The sequence below is a fragment of the Arvicola amphibius genome, chromosome 14 (assembly GCF_903992535.2).
Source record: "Arvicola amphibius chromosome 14, mArvAmp1.2, whole genome shotgun sequence".
NCBI classification, from domain to species: Eukaryota; Metazoa; Chordata; class Mammalia; order Rodentia; family Cricetidae; genus Arvicola; species Arvicola amphibius.
This window is the reverse complement of record NC_052060.1, coordinates 14685834-14707399: the sequence shown is the minus strand read 5'-3', so window position 1 is coordinate 14707399 and position 21566 is coordinate 14685834. Positions and strand designations below refer to the sequence as shown.

The 21566-nt window shown below is 37.3% G+C and overlaps 1 protein-coding gene across 2 annotated transcripts in view; it reads right to left on the bottom strand.

Annotated features, from left to right (window-relative positions):
• Positions 1-21566, bottom strand: part of Trim33 (tripartite motif containing 33) — a 98325-nt gene that overhangs the window by 29817 nt on the left and 46942 nt on the right. For both annotated transcript variants that reach the window (XM_038311081.2, XM_038311083.2), the window contains exons 5-8: positions 7375-7491; positions 3352-3466; positions 817-963; positions 430-547 (exon numbers count right to left, since the gene is read on the bottom strand). In XM_038311081.2, the coding sequence (XP_038167009.1) occupies positions 430-547; positions 817-963; positions 3352-3466; positions 7375-7491 (497 nt within the window). The remainder of the gene's footprint in view (positions 1-429; positions 548-816; positions 964-3351; positions 3467-7374; positions 7492-21566) is intronic.

Here is a 21566-nt window from a genome sequence, read left to right as displayed (position 1 = left end):
AGCACAGTTTATAGTTTTACAAAGTGAAGAGTTCCTCTTGTCAAACACTCTTTGGAATGTGACTATTATAAACACTACAGTGTCCTCAAGTTCCTCCTCCACTGCACCACTTATAAACGACTATAAGAATTATCAGAGAATAATCATTTCTATATGAAACAATCAATGTAAATTTTGAAAAGGAAAGGCTACAAAGGGACCACACCCTACAAGGATTGAAGAATAGAGAGCATGCTCAGTGTGCAAGAGGCCAGGGTCCAAACCCCAAGCACCAAAAGCAAAAGCCAGCCTGCAACTAAACAGTTTCCAACACATTACATTCCTTATGTCACTCACATTTTAAAGTTTAAAAACTTATATACAATTTGCTTAAATGGTTTCTCTTCTCAACTTAATAGCCCAAATCATATCCATGAGATGATTTCTCACCTAAATTCACTACATTTTTGGCCCAGAAGGTAGGATCACAATGGAAACGAATTGCTCCATTGGCAGCAGGAACAGGATCACACCGTGCTTTCAAAATATGACGTAACTGAAAAGTAATCTTCAAGGAAAAAAAATTCACATTAGTCTTAAAATTAAATGTAGTTAAGGTTAGCCTTGAACTCACAATTCTCTGGCCTCAACTTCCCAAGTGCCGGCTCGAATTAGTTAAGTCACCAAGCTCAGCTACTCTATCCTTATATACAGATGGTTACAATAACCAAAATGCATATTAATACTTTAAACATGGTTTAGTTTTTATAATATAAACATTCCACACTTGTAAATAATAGGTCCATTAAGTAAATATAAAGATGCTATGTGTCTCACCAGCCGTTTGCTATACAGTAGTGCCGTGCTGCTGCCACTTGCAATGGCCCAGTTGGTAAAGTTCATAACATGCTTCACCTGCCGGGAAAGGCCTGTGATATCATTCTGCTGCTGAAGTAGCTTCATTTGTCTTTCTTTTGTAACATTCTGAAATAGAACAAGAGTTTCACTGAAGAATTTAAAAAGTCACATACATGAATACCTGTATTTCCTTCAAGAAATGGTTCAAAGGAAGCCTATAGCTATTTGGTGAGTCTATGAACAATAGGAAGGAAAGGAACAAACAAAAGTGGGACTAAATATTCCTGCTCTAAGTGAATCCATTCCATTCAGGACATCAGCAGTAGTTTATGGTTTTTATTTCATCAAATACAGTGTCTTCCTGTTTTTAGGTTAATTCAATAAAGTCTGAGTTGACTTTGAAGAGTCATTTTATACAATCTTAACTATAGTTTCTAGGTTAAAGAAAATGTGAATTACTAGCGCCACCTACTGTTATAACTTGAGAAGGTTAAAATTTCTCAAACAAAGGGGAAAATGATAAATCCCAAAGGTCTAAGGGTGAAATTAAGCAAATTGGCATAACAAAGTTCAAACAAAAACTAGTTTCAGAAAAATGCTGCAGGAAGAATAAACTGCCCAAAATGGACCACTACCCAAGGAGATGTGGCAATGTCCTAGACATCTTGCCAAAAAGAACCTATGCACTTCTTTCTTAAACATTTTCTCTCCCCAAATTCTACAACTTAATTTACTAAACAGTATTTTTCAAAAGGAAACAAGTTTATTTATAATATAAATAAATGAAAGTGTTCAATAGACAGAATGTTGATCTATAGCCTCACTAGAAATCATCAACTCTGCTAGGTAATAAAGCTGCACACCTTTAATCTAGTATTCAGAAGACAGAGGCAGGCAGATTTCAGACTCGAGGCCGTTCTGATCTACAGAGCAAGTTACAGGACAGCCACAGCTACACAGAGAAACCCTGTCTCAAAAATATTCTTTTGTACACCTTTATCTTAATACACATTTTTAAATTCTGAAGCTCTTGAAACAGATTTACTACGATCACTTTTAAATGTATGAAATGTATTTATAATACATGGAAATATATTAAAAGTAGTTAATACTAACTGCTCTAGATTCATATGGTTATCCTAAAGAAAAAAAGCCTAGTAGGGTTAAAACTCACTGAATACAAGTACAATAGGAAAGACACTCCAACTTTAGTGATATGTTCAAGATTTTTAACATCCCTACTGATTTTCAATGCAGAATGTATTTAAAACACAAAAATTCAAATATCTTGTTCACAAGATTTCTTTCATTTGCATATAACTACATGTATCTCATACCTTTAAAAGGTTCTATGGCTAAATGAAATAGAAACAACCCTCTAAGGATAATCTAATTAGTTTTTTAAACAAAACAAAAACAAAAACAAAAAACAAAACAAAAAAAAAACCACCTCAACTTCTATAACATTCACATTTGGCCAGGCCTTTAATTAAATTAAATTAAATTTAATTTAATTTAATTTAATTAAAGGCGCACGCCTTTAATCCCAGAATTTGGGAAGCAGAGGTGGGAAAATTTCTTTGAGTTTAAGACCAGCCTGGTCTATAAAATGAGTTCTAGGACAGCCAAAACCACACAGAGAAACCCAGCCATAAAAAAAAAAGAAAATAAACAAAAATTCACATTTGAAATTTTCTGAGACCACATCAACTTTGGGCAGTAAAGATTTAGATTAAAACTTTATTTGTGACCAGACAGTAGTGACATATGTCTTTAATCTCAACACTTGAGAGGCAGAGGTAGGTAGAACTCTGAGTTCCAGGTCAGCCTGGTCTACAAAGCAAGCTCCAGGTCAGCCAGGCCTACACTAAGTAACCCTGTCTAGAAAAACCAAAACACAAAAAACTTCATTTGGATTACTACATATTAATCACAAAATATGAAACAGAGACCTAATACTATAAAATTAGTAACTAAGTTTAAGGCTTATGTATTTCAAACTATGAAACATTTTTGGCAAATTACAGAAATACAAACATGGCTCAAACATAAGCCCAACTGCATTCATATAAAGAAGTTAAATTGAGGCTTCTTGCTAAAAAGGAAGAAAAGAAATTCAAAGAGCTTGCTTTGTCTTCATTTACATCATGCTTTAGTAATAATTCAATATCACAATTATCTAGTTATATGGCTTGAAAAAAGAAAAAAATGTTTTATGTCAGGCATGGCAGTACACGACTCTCATTCCAGTACTCGGGAGACAGAGCTAGGCTCTATAGGTTAAGAAAGACTAACATAGTGATTTCCAAGTTGGTCAAAAAACAAAATTCAAAGTGTTATTAAAATTAATTACATAAAAAGCTAGTTCTCCATCCCATAGTAGCAATCCTGGATTCTCAGAAAAATGCTGCAAGGAAGAATATCCCCCACCCATTTAAAAGAGGTTTGAATAAACACTGAGAATAGCGGAAGAGCAAGAGAAGTAGTTTTTGTTTTATTTTGCTTTAACCATACCTCTAGCTGCTGTAAGAGAGATTTTCCTTTCTTATTAATTTCATTGATAAGGGTGAAAATGGCCACTTTAATTTCTTGTTCTACTCGTTTATTGGTCTCATTTACTTCTTTAATCCTGAATAAGAAAAATGCATCATTAGGTTATCAACACAACTAGGCATTTTTCCAAGTAATTAAAGTTAAATATTTGTCAGCATGCACAGATGATGTGGAATTCCCCTCTGTATATTGTGAATACCATAATAAAGAAGCTGCTTTGGGCTTATTGAAGAACAGAATAGGACAAAGTGGGAATTCCAAACAGATAGAGGAGAGTAGGTGGAGTCAAAGAAAAGCCATGTAGCTGCTGAAGGAGACAGACACCAGATGGAACCTTACCAGTAAACAACGAGCCTCGTGGCATTACATAGAATAATGGAAATGGGTTTATATAAGAGTTAGCCAGGAATATGCCTCAACTAATAGGCCAAGCAGTGTTTTAATTAATACAGATTCTATGTGATTATTTCAGGTCTGGGCAGCAGGAAACGAACAAGCAGCTTCCGACTACACACAACTTATGTTGTAGCAGACCTAACCATTTAATTAGAGTCAAAGAAGTCACACAAAGAATAAATTCAGTATTTAGTGATTTAAATTAAGATTATGAAGGCCAGTTTATTTATCTGAAAATATCAAATTACTATGGCATGAATGTGATATAAATACCTAGCACTATTGACTGTCAATCAAATTTGCTACATATATTGTCTAATCATATTTGAAAATTCTACCTGAGATGCTTTCTGCAAACAAAATACAAAAGAATATCACAATGATTAGTTACAACCTTTTGCAACGGCAGAAATTTCACTTAAAAGCAGCATCTATTTTCATTTTAAGTTTATCACTTCAAAAATGGGTTATAGTTAAGATTGTTTCATAATTTCCTCTCAAACTGGCTTAATACCTCAGAGAGTAAAACATTAAATCATTGGGGGTAGGGAGTACACCTGTTAGCAGTGACCCAGGATCTGTTTTATTGCTAAGAATGTGTTTTATCCCCAAAGATTATGAAACAATCCATTTTTACAAATAGCTCCTACATATTTCATAAATAAATGTATCTACCTATTACAATTACACATATTAAAGTTCTGGCTACAAATATAAAATGTTAGATTGCTTTCATATTTATAAAATGAGAAGTCATCTCATTAATAAAAGTAAAATGTCAATACCAACTATAATATCTAATCTTTTTCTTTTATGTATTCTACTATTGTATACACTTTCAGCAGCCAAATACATTACAATTTTTCATACATTCTCATCAATTTAATACAATTTTCCTCTTTTGTCTATGTATCACTGCTTGTTTACTTATTTGCAACTTTTACTGAATTCTGTCCTTACTAAAGTAAATAGAAAACAATACATAAAAAATAAAAAGTTACTGCTGAGAGGTGGTGGCACATACCTTTAATCCCAGCACTTGGGGGGCAGAGGCAGACAGACCTTTGTGAGTTCAAGACCAGCCTGGTCTATAAAGTGAGTTCCAGAACAGCCAGTACTATTACAGAGAAACCCTGTCTTGAAATGCTACCCAAATTCTAAATGTGTGCACTCATGAACACACAGACACACACACACACACACACACACACACACACACACACACACACACACCCCACACACACCCCATGAACAGTATTATATTCAGGCCTCCAACATAAAACAAACAAACAACAACAACAAAAAAGAAGTAACAATGCATGCTAGAAGCTGAGAAAAGTCTCAGACTTATTGTACTTAAAAATATATCCATTATAAACTACTGGGGGTGGGAGGAGCTGGAGAGCTGGCTCAGAGATTTGGAGCTTTTTCAGAGGATCCAGGTTGATTCCCAGAACCCATGTGGCAACTCACAACTGTTTACACCACCAGTTTGAAGGGATATAACACCCTCTGGAATCTTCAAGCTCCAGGCATGCAGTGGTACAGATATACACACAGGCAAAACATTCACACATATAAAAAATAAAATAAAATTTTAAAATAATGTGGTCTGGAGATGACTCTGTGTTTAAAAGCACTTGCTGCTCTTACAGAGGACTTAGGTTCATTTTCAGTGCCCATAACAGGAGACTCATAACCATTTGTAATTTCAGTTCCAGAGGTTCTAATCCCTTATTCTGGAATCTGTGGGTACGCACTGCTGCATTTATAGATAAGCAAGCGAACACACATACAGATATTTTTTAAAAAGTACTTTGCAAATGGAAAAACACTCAATAAAATTTTAAAATAATGGGGAGCGGAATTGGAGAAAAATTGATTAACAGAACTCGCTGCAAAGTTAAAGACTGAAGTTCAGATCCCAGAAACCATACAAGCCAGACACAAGGATTCTGGTACCAATACTGGATCCTCTGGAAGGGCAGTGAGTACTCAACTGCTAAGCCATCTTTCTAGTCTGGCCTTTTATTTTCTTCTGGTCTCACTGAAGATGAAAAGTTCAATCATAAACCATTAATTTTATTCACTCAAATATTTAATACTTTGTATGTCTTATTATGTGTTATTTTAGCATCATGAACTAACTAGTGGTTTTAATATTCAAGACAAAGTTTCAAGATCACTGAGTCTACTCAGTTAACTACAATCTAATTCATACTCTCAGCAATTTCTAGGTTTAAAGTGTTCCATCCAGTTCCAAGTATGTGTTTTTCCAGTGACAAGAGTCCTAACCTTATTAATTCGCACTCTTTAGAACTTATTACCGATTTCCCTATAAACAATCGAGTTTGTTTATAAATATACCTACATAAGCCAGTCCTGCAGACCCAAAGCTGCAGGATCTCCACAACACAGGGCAACAACTGGATATTCCAGGAGTCCCAGTTAGAGTCCAGCATCAACAGTGTAGCAGAAACCAGAGGCCTCAAACAATACTAAAGCCTCTTTACAATGAACACTTGCAAGTAAAGATATGTGGATAAAGAATTTACCATGTCATACTACTTTCATGACAAGATTGATTTTTCCTTCTTTTTTTTCCTCTTAAATTTTCTCTTATTTTGGGGAAAGGTTGTAAGGGCAGAGGGTAGAAACAAAAGGATGGGGAAATGAATGGAATTGAGATACATGATGTAAAAGACACAAAGAAAAATGATAAGTTTTTAAAAAAATTAAGTACAAAAAATACGTAAATGTGACTAAATAGAATAATTATAAAATAATAAGGATGATGGTTACGGCAATAATAAAAATAACAGCAGCTGGGTACTTAGGATGACAAAAATCTGTATTATAGATTCACCTTATAATGCTACAAGTAAATAAGTAGTTTGGAATGTTTGTTTGGTGGGAAAATTAATGTCTTCACTACTGTTGGTTATTTTGTTTTGTTTTATGTAAGTTAGTTGTGCTGTACCTGCATACATTATGTGTGGGTAAGAGCACAGGGTATAGACCAGAGAAGATGCTGGATGCCCTGCTCTATCATTTCCCCTCATTTCTTTGAAATGATGTCACTGCACCTGGAGTTAGGCTGGTGGGCAGGAAGGCCCAGTCATCCTCCTGTCTCTACCTTTCACTGTTCTGGGCTTACGGTGGGTATACAGCCAGCCCATACTTAGCTTTCTATATGGGTGCTGGGCTATTAGGTCCTCATGCTTCCACATCAAAAATTCTTACCTATTAAAGCCTTTCTCCATTATCAATATTCTCTTTACATCTTCCATACAATTTCTACCTTTAATTTTATAATTCAGTTCTCTCCATACTAACTTATTTTCCAAGTTCAAAACTCATGTACACTAAAGTCTTATTAATTATAAAAATCCAAAGATGTATCCTTAAAATTTTTAAATGTTTTTGGTAAACTTTAATTAACAAATACATCAAGCTCAAATTTTATCAGGTCTATTAAAAATAACTGCTCTATGAACGTTTAATGTAGTAGGAAAATAAATCTAATGTAGATACATTCTTCCTTACTAATCCTTAAAGCAAAATTGTTTGTTTACGCAACAAACTTACCTATTTTGCACTTGTGTAGCTGCAAAATGAACGTAATTCTTTTTTTCAAGAAGCTTAGCCAACAGATTTTCAATTGCACCTTTCTGATTTTGAAACGCTTCTTCCAAAAACTGATACCTTAAAACAAATAAACAAAAGCTATATTCAAAACAGAGAATTTGTAATTAATATTTAGGAAATAATAGTTACGAGCCAATTTTGAAGTAATTATCTGCTGCTGGTCACTTGTATATCACTACAACAGCAACTTTTAACTGGCAATCCAATAACTCCTATCTGGAAAAGCCACTATGAAAGAAAAACTTCCTCAGAAAACTATGAGTATTCTTACATCAGAGTTTTAATTGAGGGGCCTATTTTTTTAATCCAAGTATCTGAATAAGGTGCATACAATTTAAATCATAAAATACAACATACTGTACAAATACTATCAAAATCAAAGTTCCAAAATAGCTGCTATCAGTCTGTGTTTATCTACTCAGTGACTAGTTCTGTAAATCAAATTCACATGCTAGGCAAGTACTCTAAAACAGATCTACACCCACAAACCTAATCAAGCATTTTGAAATAGAACTATAGTCATAATACACATGCAATTTTGCATTTGATTTTTAATTATCTACTATGTTTTATGAGGCTTTCCAAAGAAATTTTATTAAATAAAGACATCAATGCAGTTTTTACTCTAAAAATATCAATAATTATACATGCTCAAATTTTCTAATTATAACACTAGAAGTTTAGATTTAATGTTCAAATCCAAACCCCTTGGCTGCTAGGATGCTAGAATACTTTTATTTCATTTTTATAAATTATTGATTAACTCAACAAATTAATTTTTAATATGTCTCTTTTTTTCTTTTTTGTGTTTTTGTTGTTGTTGTTTTGGCTTTTTTTTTTTTTTTTTTTTTTTTTTTTTGTTCTCGAGACAGGGTTTCTCTGTAGTTTTGAAGCTTACCCTGGAACTAGCTCTTATAGACCAGACTGGCCTCAAACTCAGAGATCCGACTGCCTCTGCCTCTGCTTCCTGAGTGCTGGGATTAAAGGTGTGTGCCACCACTGTCCAGCTTCTTTGTTGTTCTTTAGTGTACTTTCTATGTAAGTAAAAAGACCAATGTGGTTCACAGTATAGTAATAAGCAGGCACAAATATGCACCGACACCACACTGTGACGAAATATAATCTGTACCAAAACCAGGTGCCTGAAAATAGCTTCACCTAGGGAAGCTTCACAGAGAAGTCCTTCAGACAATGTTCAGTGCATTGCTTAGTGCATTTTCTACAGAGTCAAAGAATATACAAAATGTCATAATATGAGACAAAACCTAATTTAAAATAAACTGAGTATCAAGGGCCAGGTATACTATGTCATTTCTTTGTTTTGTTTTCTAAGCAACAAGAAGCCATTGAAGAATTCTAAGCAGAGCCAGGCAGATCTCTGTGAGTTCGAAGGCAATCTGGTCTACAGAGTGAGTTTCAGGACAGCCAGAGATACAGAGAAACTCCTGGGGGAGAGGGGATCTAAGCAGAATGTGAAAATTCAGACCACTCTAGGAAAATCATCCAACAGAAATATAAGACTAAAAACGGCGCAAAACCTAAATGAGACAGTATAAGAGTAGTTCAAACTCAGACAGAAGCACAGGCAAGAGATCAGGATACTTTTGCTGGTTGGTAGAGCCAAACCAGCTAAAATAATTTTGTGAAAGATAAGATGTTTTAGTGACGTGAGAAGTCAATTAAGGCAATGTTAAGAGTACAGCAATGAAATGAGATTAGCCCAATGGTATGTATAATAATGGCATGAAAGTTATGGGGGTGATCAATTATTTTGGATTTAATTACACAGAATGAGATTTGGGCCCCATACTATAAATCTGGCCAAAAGTCCGAGGCTTGAGAGGTCATAGACCTAGACAGGAATCCTACTACTACTGTTCTTTTGCTAAACAAGTTGTCAAACTGCCTTCTAAATATTTATGCTCAGATCCATAGATTAGGCCTGTCTTCAATCCTAACCAGAGAAACTTCTCTCTGCAATACCCAGCAGTTAATGCAGGCCTGCAACTGGTCAAAGTGCTAAGAATAAGTCTCCACTGAGTTCTCAGGCCTAACTAAACGGGACACCTGTATTAACAATACCACCCCACCCACCCCTGCCCCAGCTGAGAGAATATCACAAAAGGGCTTAAGAATATAAGAGCCAGAGGACAGTAAGGGAATATGAAATGGTCATTCCATCCATGGACTCACTATAGTTATGATCCACCCACACAAGATCAAGTCAGCAAGAGCAGTCAGTATTCCACAACTGGTAGCACTAACTTGACTGAGTAGGAAATAAGAAAAAAAAAAGAGATCACAAAAAGGGGGTATTGGCAGTGTTGAGCATGTGGGCATGTGGGAAAGAGAAGGGATTCCTGGGAGTAGAATACAAACTGGGATACATATGTTCAAGGTGCATTATTTACATATATCAAACTATCAAAGAATAAATACAAGCTATCCTTTACAGGGGAGGGGAGAGAAAGAGGGCTGAATGCCTAACCAAAGCAGAGCCAGGACTTCTCCCTCTACCATCTTAACACTTGGGAGGCTGATGAAGAACTCCTATCAGCCCGTTGCAAGTTTTGAGATCAGTTTGAGCTATAAAGTGAGTTCTATACCAGCTTAGGATAAGGTGAGACCCTGTCTCCAAAAAGCAAAAGGGAGGAAGAGAAAGAAAAGTGGGTCAATGGGGATGAGGAATCAAAGATAATAACAAGATTGCCACTGTGTATTTACCAGATACTGAAATCACAAACGGAAAGGCAAGAATTTAAATGAGCAAGAAAACTATAACTCAAGAGTTGGTGCCTGAGCTAAAATATTTAAAGAAAAAGCTGTAAAATTAACATAAAAAACACTTGTTACCAAAAAGTCTTTTAATAGTGGGATTAAAAAAAGGAAGAGTGGAGGACAACAGAAGGGAAAGAGAGGAAGAGGCAGGAGAACTGGGAGACTAAGGCCAAGGTTGGCTTCAACAAAGTAGAGCATGGATCTCTGTATTACAGAAAATAGCTGGAAAGGTGCTAGCTTAAACTTTTATTTGTGGTAAAATATATATACATATATAATAAAATCTCTCTATAAAATATAACAAAATCTACCAGCTTAATTTTTAGGAGTCCAATGTTAATATGGCATTTTAATTCCAACAACTGACTGCTCTTTCTCAATACAAAGAATAGGTAAGAAGTAGAGGATGCTTGGGGGGGGGCAGTTAACATTATATACATCTATCATGTTAATATAACAACATAAATCTCAGAAACATTATGCATTACTATGAAACCATACCCAATTAAATACAAACTGTATGATTCAATTTTTTTGATGAAGTAAAAGAATTTTTGGGTAAAAGGCTGTTAATCACCTACCCTTTCTATTTTTAAAAGAATCTAATGGACTGTTGAATCTATACTTTTGCTCGATATTCACTAGATGGAAAAAAACCACTGTCACAGATATTTCTATTAGTCATTTTAAGCATACAGTGGGAACCAACTTCAAAATTCAACCCATAGATAGCATGAAAAAAAAAAACCAAAGACTTAGAAATTATTCTATACCTTAAACTCAGACCATTTTGAAAGTTTCTCTTCTGTACTTAATAAAAACTAATTGTCTTTTCATGTGTTTCGGTGTCTGAGTTAGGAATCCTAATGCCAACAGCATCCTCTATTCTCAGTTTGAGATCGCTACTCAGTTATCTTACAAAAAACTTTATTTCAATAGATTTTTAACATGACTGCATAAGGAAAAGTACAACACAGAGATGTATTCCTCGGGCCACGCCCCACATATAGAAAGGTCAAGCTGAATTTGCACCTTGCCCTTTTCCAGCTCTCCTCCACTTGGGCCGCAGCAATTCAGTGTCTAACATATCTATCTATCTATCTATCTATCTATCTATCTATCTATCTATCTCCAGGTCACACCGTTCTGGTCTAGTCAACTCCTGGCCAGGCCTCAAGCTAATACTTCTCTTAAGCATCTTTACTTCCTGCATTGTAATTTTCCACTACCTAGGAGAGTTAACATTGGTCAATTACTCTTTCTTAGGGATCTTCTGTGTCTACAATAGCAAGAGGCTGTCCAAAATGCAGAGAACAACTGATTGTGGGGGGCCCCAAGGATAAGTAAGTTTCAGGGAAAGTCACAGTTTAACCATTTTGTTTGTTTCTGAGAGGGGTCTCACCATTTGCTCTGCCTATCCTAAAACTCACTATGTAGAAGAACCAGGCTGACCTCCATACGGGACTACCACTACATCCAATCCAGTTTAACCACTTTTAAGAAACCATTTTGAGAAAACCATTTGGTAGGGCGGTGGGGTAGGGGTTTCTCCTTTTTAAGTTTAGGGCCAGCCTACACTACAGAGCAAGTTCCAGGACAGCCAAGGCTGCCATTGCAATGGAGGGGGCTTCCACATTTTAGATAAAGCATTTTATCATTCTGACATGACTTAGATATATTATGGTTCACAGTCAAGAGCTGGATGACTGTATGTTCTAGTTCTCTTCAGTAAGATACATAATGATATTGACCTTTATCAGACTGTTCTAAAAATTACATTTGTCAAAACAAAAAGAAATTGTGGACACATTAAAGATTTATAGCTAGTCACTGTTATTTTTTGTAACATTTTTCTTTTTAAAAAGGCATAGTGCATGCCTTTGATCCCAGCACTTCGGAGGCAGATGCAGGCAGATCTCTATGAATTCAAGGCTAGCCTGGTCTATATACGGAGATCCAGGACTGTTAATACAGAGAGCCCTGTCTCAAAAACAAAACAAAAGAAGCAAAAAGAAAATGCACTACTATTATCATGTTTTGCCTGCCCGTATACTTAAGCACTATGTGTATGCCTGTTGCTCTTGGAGACCTGAAGATCCTTCCAGAATGTTGTGACAGCTGTTTGAGAACCACTATGTAGGTGCCACAAACTGAATCCAGCTCCTCTGGAAAAGTAGCCATGCTCTTAACTTCTAAACCATGTCTCCAGCCACTGTTAATTTTTTATGTTATGTGTACTCACATTCATATGTAGAGGCAAAAGGTCAACATAGGATATTAGATTTTAGGAGCCATCTCCCAACAAGATCTAGGGTTCAAGGACTAGAATATGTTCACTGATCAGCAAGCCCCAGGGACCCAATTGCCTCCCCATACCCAGCAGGGGTTTTAAGTGTGCAATACCGCACCTGGCTTTTTAATATGAATGTTGGAGATTAAGCTCAAGTCATCATTCTTGCAAGGCAAGCACTTTAAAAACTGAAGAATCTCCTCAGACCTCTTTTCAGTAACTTGAAATGATTTAGTGTTACAATATAAAATCTCACAGCCGCAAAAGCAAAAAGGGGTATGCACAGAGACCTTGAGAGAAAGGGTTCAGACATTCTGCGAAAGGAACTAGGTTCTTTGTGTCTCCTTACTGAGACATGTGAAGTGAACAAACTGAATGAATTTTATCTTGGAAACTGGCTGCATTTGCAACATGGCAGATGAACTAATGAAAAACCAGATTTGGAATTCAGAGCCTTCCTCTATCTGACAGTGATTAGAACTGTAGCAACAAAGGCATCTTGGGCAGAAGCCCACAAAAACAGTTATATAGACACAATCAATGAAGTAGATGGTGTTTACAGTTATATAGACACAATCAATGAAGTAGATGTGTTTACAGCAAAGACAACTTTCTTAAGGAATAGAAAATGATGGCAAACAGTGAAGTAAAACAACCACAGAAGAGAAGGCTGGAGAGAGGGTCATAGGGTAAAACAATTTGCTGCTCTTGCCATAATATAAGATTCTTGGTGGGCAGTGGTGGTGTACGCCTTTAATCCCAGGACTCAGGAGGCAGAGACAGGCGGATGGATCTCTGTGCTTTCAAAGCCAGCCTGGTCTACAGAGTGAGTTCAAGGACAGCAAAACTATAGAGAAATCCCGTCTCTTCTTAACCAGCCTGGATTAGGATCAGTTTGTTTCTTATTATAGTGTTTGTTTGTTTGTAAATCTGAACTTAGCCCTGGGTACCCCTTCTTTTAAATCACTGTAAAACTGAATACACACCTAAGATTGTAAATTTCAGCCACACGACCTATCTATTTAAAAATGTCAAAGACAACCAAATACCAAGAAAAATAATTTCTTTAGAATGACTGTAAAGAAATTTCACTTACAAAGTTCTACTCAAGTAATCTTTATATATTATCTTATAACATATACATAAAACACACATATATACATGTTTTAAGCAATCATATAAATTCTCAGTAACACAAAATTACAATAAAGCATAAAAACATTAAAGTTAAAGATATTCCCTTTTAAAGCATGATGGAATAGTCAATATTTAATAGTCTTGCCACTAAAGATTATAATAAAAATAAATAAAAGGCAATAATTATATTCAGGAACTGCTGACAGGAAAAGATAATCACAATCACCCTGCGTTTCTGTCTATAGACAATTTATTTCATTCTGTGGGGCTTGCCACGGCTCAATCCCAAGACTTTGTACATGGTGAGTACGTACTTTTACTACTGAGCCACATCCTCTTTCCCCTAAAGACAGTATTATAAAAACTGGGACAAGAGCTAAAATCAACTAGAACACAGGCAGAAATCTTAAGAGTTCCTGAGTAGCTACAAAGAAGCTACATTTGATATTTAAAAAACAACAAAAACAAAACACACACATGTATGTCCATTTGCAGATAAAAGCTAAGTGAATCTCACACAGAATGAATTGAAATACCTACCCTAAGTAGGGGGAAAGACTGCTAAGCGAAATATCTAAGAAAAAGAGGAAAAGTTGAAAGCAACCAATGAAAGGTCATATAACATTCAGAAATGTATTAATGATACACCTAGCACATACAAAGTGCAGGTTCTAACAACATCAAATGGGGAATGGGATAACAATGCACAGTATTAACACATTTTAAGAGCTAAAGAAAAAAGGTCAATTCAGAAGTTTAAAGCACCCTTTTCTACGTTAAGAATTTTCATATTCCGGGTGGTGGTGGTGCACGCCTTTAATGGGAGGCAGAGGCAGGCGGATGGCAGAGGCAGGCGGATCTCTGAGTTCAAGGCCAGCCTGGTCTACAAGAGGTAGATCCAGGACAGGCTCTAGAAACTACAGGGAAACCCTGTCTCGAAAAAACAAAAAAGAATTTTCATATTAACACAAGCTGAAAGAAGCCATTGCCAGTAGACTTTCAAGAAATGCTGGAGGGCCAGAGCGAGGGCTCAGCAGTCAGAGGTACTTGTTGCAGAAGCCGATGACCAGAGTTCAGTGCCCAGAACCCATGTAAAGTGAGCCAGCCATCCACCCCTGTTTTTATTTGTTTTTTTCATACTTTCGGCCTGAAACTCACAGATCAGGCTAAACTGGATGACCAGCAAGACCCAAGGACCCACCTATCTCTTCCTCCCCACCACTGGGAATTCAAGCATGTGCCACCAGGCGTGGCATTTTTACTTTTTCTGAGGATGGCACTAAGTTCTCATGCATATACAGAAAATATTCTCAAGAGCTAGTCATCTCCCCAAACCAACAGCTCTTTTTAATCACTGCTTCTCACTGGGTAAAGGCACTAACTTCACAAGTGAGACATGAGTTCAATCTCCCACAACCCATTTAAAAGTACGAGGAGGGAACTGCTTCCAAAGTTGTCCACTGACCTCTACACCCATGCACAGCTACACAATTAAAAAAAAAAAAACCTTAGCAACTGTATATGACTAAATAATGTGCAGTCAAGTTAGGTTTTTTAATAACGACTTATTCTGTAAAGTCACTAAATTTGTGTAGTGAGAAATAGTAAAAATACTTTATAGACATTAAGTCAGTAGAGTTACATATCATCATCCAAAAGCCATCACTAAGACAAAAGAATGAAGTACAGCTTTAAAGGCCAAAAGTAAAGAAAAAAGATTTATAAACCTAACAAAAATAACTCAAGAACAAAACAAAAAGGAGAAAAAAAAAGGCAAGGCCAGAGATGTATAGTTCAGTTGTAGAATGCATGTTTAGGGTTTGCAAGGTCCTAGCTTCAATAAGCAGTACCACAAAAGACAGTGTCTCAGAAGAAAGCGCTCCAATGGTAAAGTACTTGCTGTGTAAGCCTGAGGGCCTGAGTTTAGAAGCCCAGCCCCTACCACAAAGGCAGGTGTGTGTTACATGACTGTAACCTCAGGGCTGAGGTAGTGGAGAGGCAGGAAGATCTCTCTGAGGTTTGCTAGCTAGCTAGTCTAGCCAATCTGTACGCTCAAAGTTTAGCAAAGGACTTGTCTCAAAAAATAAGGCAAAAAGTGACCAAGGAAGCCAGCTGACACCGGCCTTTGGCCTATACAAACACATGCACTCATATACTACACACACAAGACAGAGATGGGGCCTCCAATTTAAAGATAAAGCAAGGCTACTTATGCAACTTAAAATATTTCTATAAAAATGTACTACACATGTTTTGGTTAATAACAGACTTTTCATCAGACTATAATGGAAAAATTCCTATACTATATATGTTTACAGCTCAAGTCTTACTATTAAAAATGTTTTAAGGTTATGGTGGTTTGAAACAAAATAGACTCCAAAGGGAGTGGCACTAAAAGGAGGTGTGGCCCTGTTGAAGAAAGTGTGTCACAGTGAGAGCAGGCTTTGAGGTCTCTTTTATTCAAGCGTACCTCAGTGTAACTGTCAGCTGACTTCCTCTTGCCTTCAAGATACAGCATTCTCAGCTCTAGTACCATGTCTGCCTGCAAGCTGCCATGCTCCCCACTGTGATGATAATAAACTGAACCCATGAAACTGTAAGCGAGCCACGCTAACTAAATGTTTTCTTTATAAAAGTTCCCATGGCTATGGTGTATCTTCATAGCAATAACAACCTTATCTAAGACAAAGGGTTTTTTTTTTTTTTTAGTGCAGCCCAAGTATACAGTGCTTATGAACATCGTAATATTTTGAGTTTCTAGGCCTTCAAATTGACTTACTCATCCAGAGCAACTTTCAGGCCTGCAAATTCTATTTGTGGTGTCTTACAGAGTTTAAGACTTTCATCTTTCAATGCCATATTATTAGCTGTATTTGGGAAACTACACAGTGACTTCAAGGCCAGCCTGAGCTATAGAGACCCTATCTCAGAAAAGCAGGGGGGGGGGGCCTACCAGAACAGAACACGACAAACCGAAAACCTACAAAAACTAAGGGGGGTTGAGAGAGCAAACTGCTGTGTAGTGTAACTGTCGGACATTAAGGCATTATACAGTTAGTCATTGATTTAAGAACTAAAATCTTTAAGAGATGAACATAATGATAAAAGCACTTAGAGAATAGCAACAATAACTGGTATAGATGACAGAATGATACAATCTGGATCTGGAGGGAAGAGGGAGAGAATGGGGTAAACAACAGTAAAGAACTTCCAGGTCCAATGAGAGGTGAACATGAGAAGTGCAGTGAGAACCACAAGTGTCCAACTGTAGGAGGAAAGACCTACAGGATGATACAAGTTGAAAATATAATCTATTGATGGCAAACCATAATTTAATTAGTGAACACAGAAATGAAGAAACTAGGCACATTATCAGTCTTACGGGAATTAACACACTATAGAGGATACATGGTTATGTAGTACTCTCTTGGAGTGACAAGAATAAAGGATACTGGTCTCAGTAGACTGAAAGCTAAGGGTGACAGAGAAGTTTCAAAAGGTGATAGTGAATAGAGTCAAAGTCTGGGACTTGCTTCTGTAACCTATCAATGGAAAAGAAACCCTACACTAAGTCAACCCATCTTCATCCCAGATAACATTTTAAAAGTAAACAGAATGTGTGTGACCTTTGAGTAACTATTCAAGAGAAAAAGCCGCACTCTGTGTGTGCATGTTCCCTTTTATGCTGACGTTCTCTAATACTTTCCCATGAACATAATTATATTTAAGATTTGCTTTTATTTTATATATATGAATTTTTAGTCTGCAGATACACAGATATCCACAGGAGCCAGAATGGGCAATAGATTCCCCTGGAACTGGACTTAACTGACAGCTCTAAGACTCCATATGGATCATGGGAAATAAACCCAGGTCTTCTCTAAGAGTAGCAAGTATTCTTACTTATTTTGTTTCTGAGAGCCAGTAGCTCTTCACAATGTAGATCAACCAGCCTCAAACTCATAGAAATCCACCTACCTCTGCCTCCTGAGTACTAGGATTAAAGGTATGTGCCTCCATACCTTGGTAATATTAATTATTCTTAACATGCCATCTCTCTGAAGCTAATGTCACTATTTTTTAAAAGACCCAATATAACCGATTAAAAATCTGTAATTTTCATTCTCAGTCTAATAATTGTACCTCAATGGCATTCCTCTTTCTTCTACTCTTTTGTTTTACAAATTTGATTTGATTAAACACATCTTCTAGAGATAAACTGTTCACACAGAGATGACTGGTGTCACAAAGCACTCTGAACAGATATATCCAACATCTGATCGCACTGCCAATATAAACAGAAAGCATACTACAACAACTAAATTTTTGTGGCTATGATTTAATACTTTATGTTTGGTTACATCTCTCTTAACTGCAATACAGCCATATAATGGTGTTTATGTTTTGATTAACCTTTGGCAACAGAATGATGTGTATTTCATGGTAATAAATAAAAAAGGAAACCACTGCCTACATATGCCTACTAATTCAGAACAACTTTTCTTATTTTATTCTATACTTCATTACACACATTTCTGAGAATTCTTTCAGAGCATCATTAATCTCAAAAAAATAAAAGTAAAGAACATGAGAAGGGGGTCCACATATTTCAAACCTATATGGTCAAGGGCCACCTGTATAAACATGAGTGAATAAAAAAGCGCGTTAGTAAATAAAGAACACTTTACTATTTCACAGGGAAATCCAATGCACTAGCATTCCAAAACCCATTATTCTAACACTTATTAAAGCTAATAAAATTAAACTATGGCAATGTGTAATAAAATTGAGGTAACAACTAAAATGACTTTAATAGACTTAATCTGAAATAGTTATATTTCCTTCATCTGAATATTATTACTAAGATGGATATCAAGTCTCTCTGGTGAACATTTCACCTGCCAAGTATTCTAAAACAGATAGCCAGCACACACCTTTAATCTTAGCAGTCAGGAGACAGAAGCAGGCGGATCTGAGTCCGAAGGTCAGCCTGATCCTAATCCTACAAAGTGAATTCCAGGATGGTGGTGGTGGGGAACCATATAAATAAATAAATAGCCTTTTAAAAAAGAAAAGAAAGCTGGATTTGGTGGCACACATCTGAATCCCAGCACTCTACAGTGAGATGAGGCAGAGACAGAACTGACAACAGATTTACAGGCCAGAAAGCATAGAATACGTAGTGCAACAGTAGAAACGAGACCTTGTCTCAAAAACAAGGTAGAAGGAGAGAACAGCTAGTGAAACAGTCCTCTAGCCTACACATACGCACTCTTCACATGCACGCCCTCTCTCATACACAACAAAATTTTAAATTTAAAACTATTAAAAAATATAGTTCCTTGCAATTGCCTATTACAGAGAGTATAATATCATCCACTGCATATCACACACTAGTCTGGAAAAGAATCCCAATTCAAAATTCAAAGTATTATTTCTCCTGAATGCAAATTCCTTTTGCAACATTCTAAGCTGGACCATTTGTAACTCAGAACTATATATAATAGATTATTTAGAAAATAACATAACAAATAATATAACACAAGGCCTCTAGACCATCTGTAGTGTAACATATAACATAGCTAAAGGATCACATTCATCATGTCTGGAATATTCTCCTAAAAACCAGGGTAAGAAAAGAGAAGAGGTGTAAGAAACACAAAGAAAATACACGGCAAAGGTGGTACATATCTAGAATTGTAGCACTTCAGAAACTATTGTAGAAGGATCATGAGTTCAAAGCCACCGTAGGCTACACACTGTGTTTTAGGCCATCCAGACTATGTACAAGACCTATTTTGAGAAACAAGTGAAACAAGAAACAACTTTTCCCCTTCAAACATGGTTGAAGCTACATGCTAGAGATATCAGGCTCACTTTACTATTTTACTTTAGTGTAAGAATTTAGGGAGAAGGTAAAAAATTTAAGACAAACTGTTGTATTTTATTTTTATTTTAATAAATAAAGCTTACCCGAAGATCAGAGTGCAGAGCTAAGCCACTGAGGCCAGAGCGTGGTAGCATACATACATACACCTTTAAACCCAGGACTCAAAGGACTACATGAGATGGAATCTGTCTAAAAAGAGAAATAGAACTCACATAAAGGTGCTCCCAGCACTCAGGAGTCACACGCCTTTAATCCCAGCACTAGGGAGGTGGAGACAGGAGTGATATGGCTGGGTTGTGGCGGCCGCACTTACATTCGCCATTACAAGATGGCGCCGAGGGCTAAAGTAAACAAGTATGTGGCGCGAACTTTTCGCGCCACATCTGCCTGGCAACAGGTTTCCACCAATCCTTTTCTGCCACGTCACCTAATCAGTAGACACGCCCCGTCCTCCTCTATATAAGCCGCCACCCAGCCCGGCTCGGAGCCCCCTGCTTCCAGCTCTCCCTCAACCAAGCAGCGCTTCATTAAAGTGTGATCAGAGAAGAATCCTGTGTCGGTGGTGATCTTTCCCTGCTGGTCAGGGTTCGCTCGCCGCAGCTGGTGCCGAAACCCGGGAACTTCGGCGGACACACACAGGGGGCCGAAAAGGATTCAGAACTCTACACACGAAGCGGTCGGCGCCGGTAAGTATCCTTAGGTATGCTTCTTGGAGGAATTAGTCCTTTGTGGTTTGCACTAGCAGTGGTTGTTTTTGCTGTAGTGGTTTATGCCTTTTGCATTTTTATCCGTTGTCATAGACCAGGAGAGGAGTGTCTCTGCTGTAACATCTAAAGTGAAAGTAAATCCGTAGCAGATAAGGCAATTTTTCTGCCCTTTTGTAAGCCTCTTGTAGAAAAGTGAGCAAAGATGGGCAACGATCAGTCTGTCTCCAGTGTATGCGATTTTGTAGATCCCATACAGCGGTTACTACAGGAGAGAGGATTGAAAATCTCGAAATCCACCATAAAGGTGATTGTCGGGGATATTGATCGCATGGCGCCGTGGTTTGCGGTGTCTGGGGATCTAAATCTGCATTGCTGGAGAAAGCTAGGCAAAGATTTGGAGGCAGCAAAGGAACAGGGGCAATTAAAGAAGGGGACTTATCCTTTTTGGAGATTAGTACACTCCTGTTTGAAAGACGGAAAAAATGTAGAGGAGTTAAGAGAAGGAAGGAAAATGTTGGCAAGACACCAGGACAGCCTTTCAGAAGCAGGTTCAAAGACAGAGGAGGATACAGAAGAAAAGTGCACGGTAATAAGGAACAAAAAAGGAGAAAAGAAAGATATAAAAGAAAAAGAGGATCCTAAGATAAATAAACCTTCAGCACCTCCCCTATATCCGGTGCTGGATGAATTCGCAGCCTTGCGGCTGGCTGAAGAAGAGCTGGTAGAGGCAGAGGAGGAGAGCTTAGAGGAGGAAGATGCACGTTATGAGGAGGAGAGATATGGGCCAGCTCTAAAAGTGCCTACTAGAGAGTTTCCCCCTCCTTACGTGCAGCCCAGGAGTAGCTGCCATTTCATCGACAGGGGCACTCTTGCGCAGTTAGCTGTGCATTATCCACCTTCAGTGGTGGTATTTCCTGTTTTTGAGGATCAAAATCAACAAAGATATCATGAGCCAGTCCCTTATAAAGAGTTAAAAGATTTAGTGGAAGCGGCAAAGACTTATGGAGCTAATGCGCAGTATACCCGCACATTACTGACTCGGTTGACCACCAGAGCTATGACACCAACAGATTGGTGGGAAATTGCTAGAGCATGCCTTTCTACAGGTCAATATCTAGATTATAGATCTATAGTGGTAGAAGCTGCTCACACTCAGGCTCGAGTAAATGCGCAAACGCCAAATCGAGCTCCCTGGAATGCAGACATGTTATTAGGGCAAGGGCAATGGACGGCTAATCAAACAGCCTATCCAGTGGAGGTATATCAACAAATTAATGAAATTTACACAAGAGCATGGAAAATGATACCAAAAAGAGGTGAAGTGACGGGC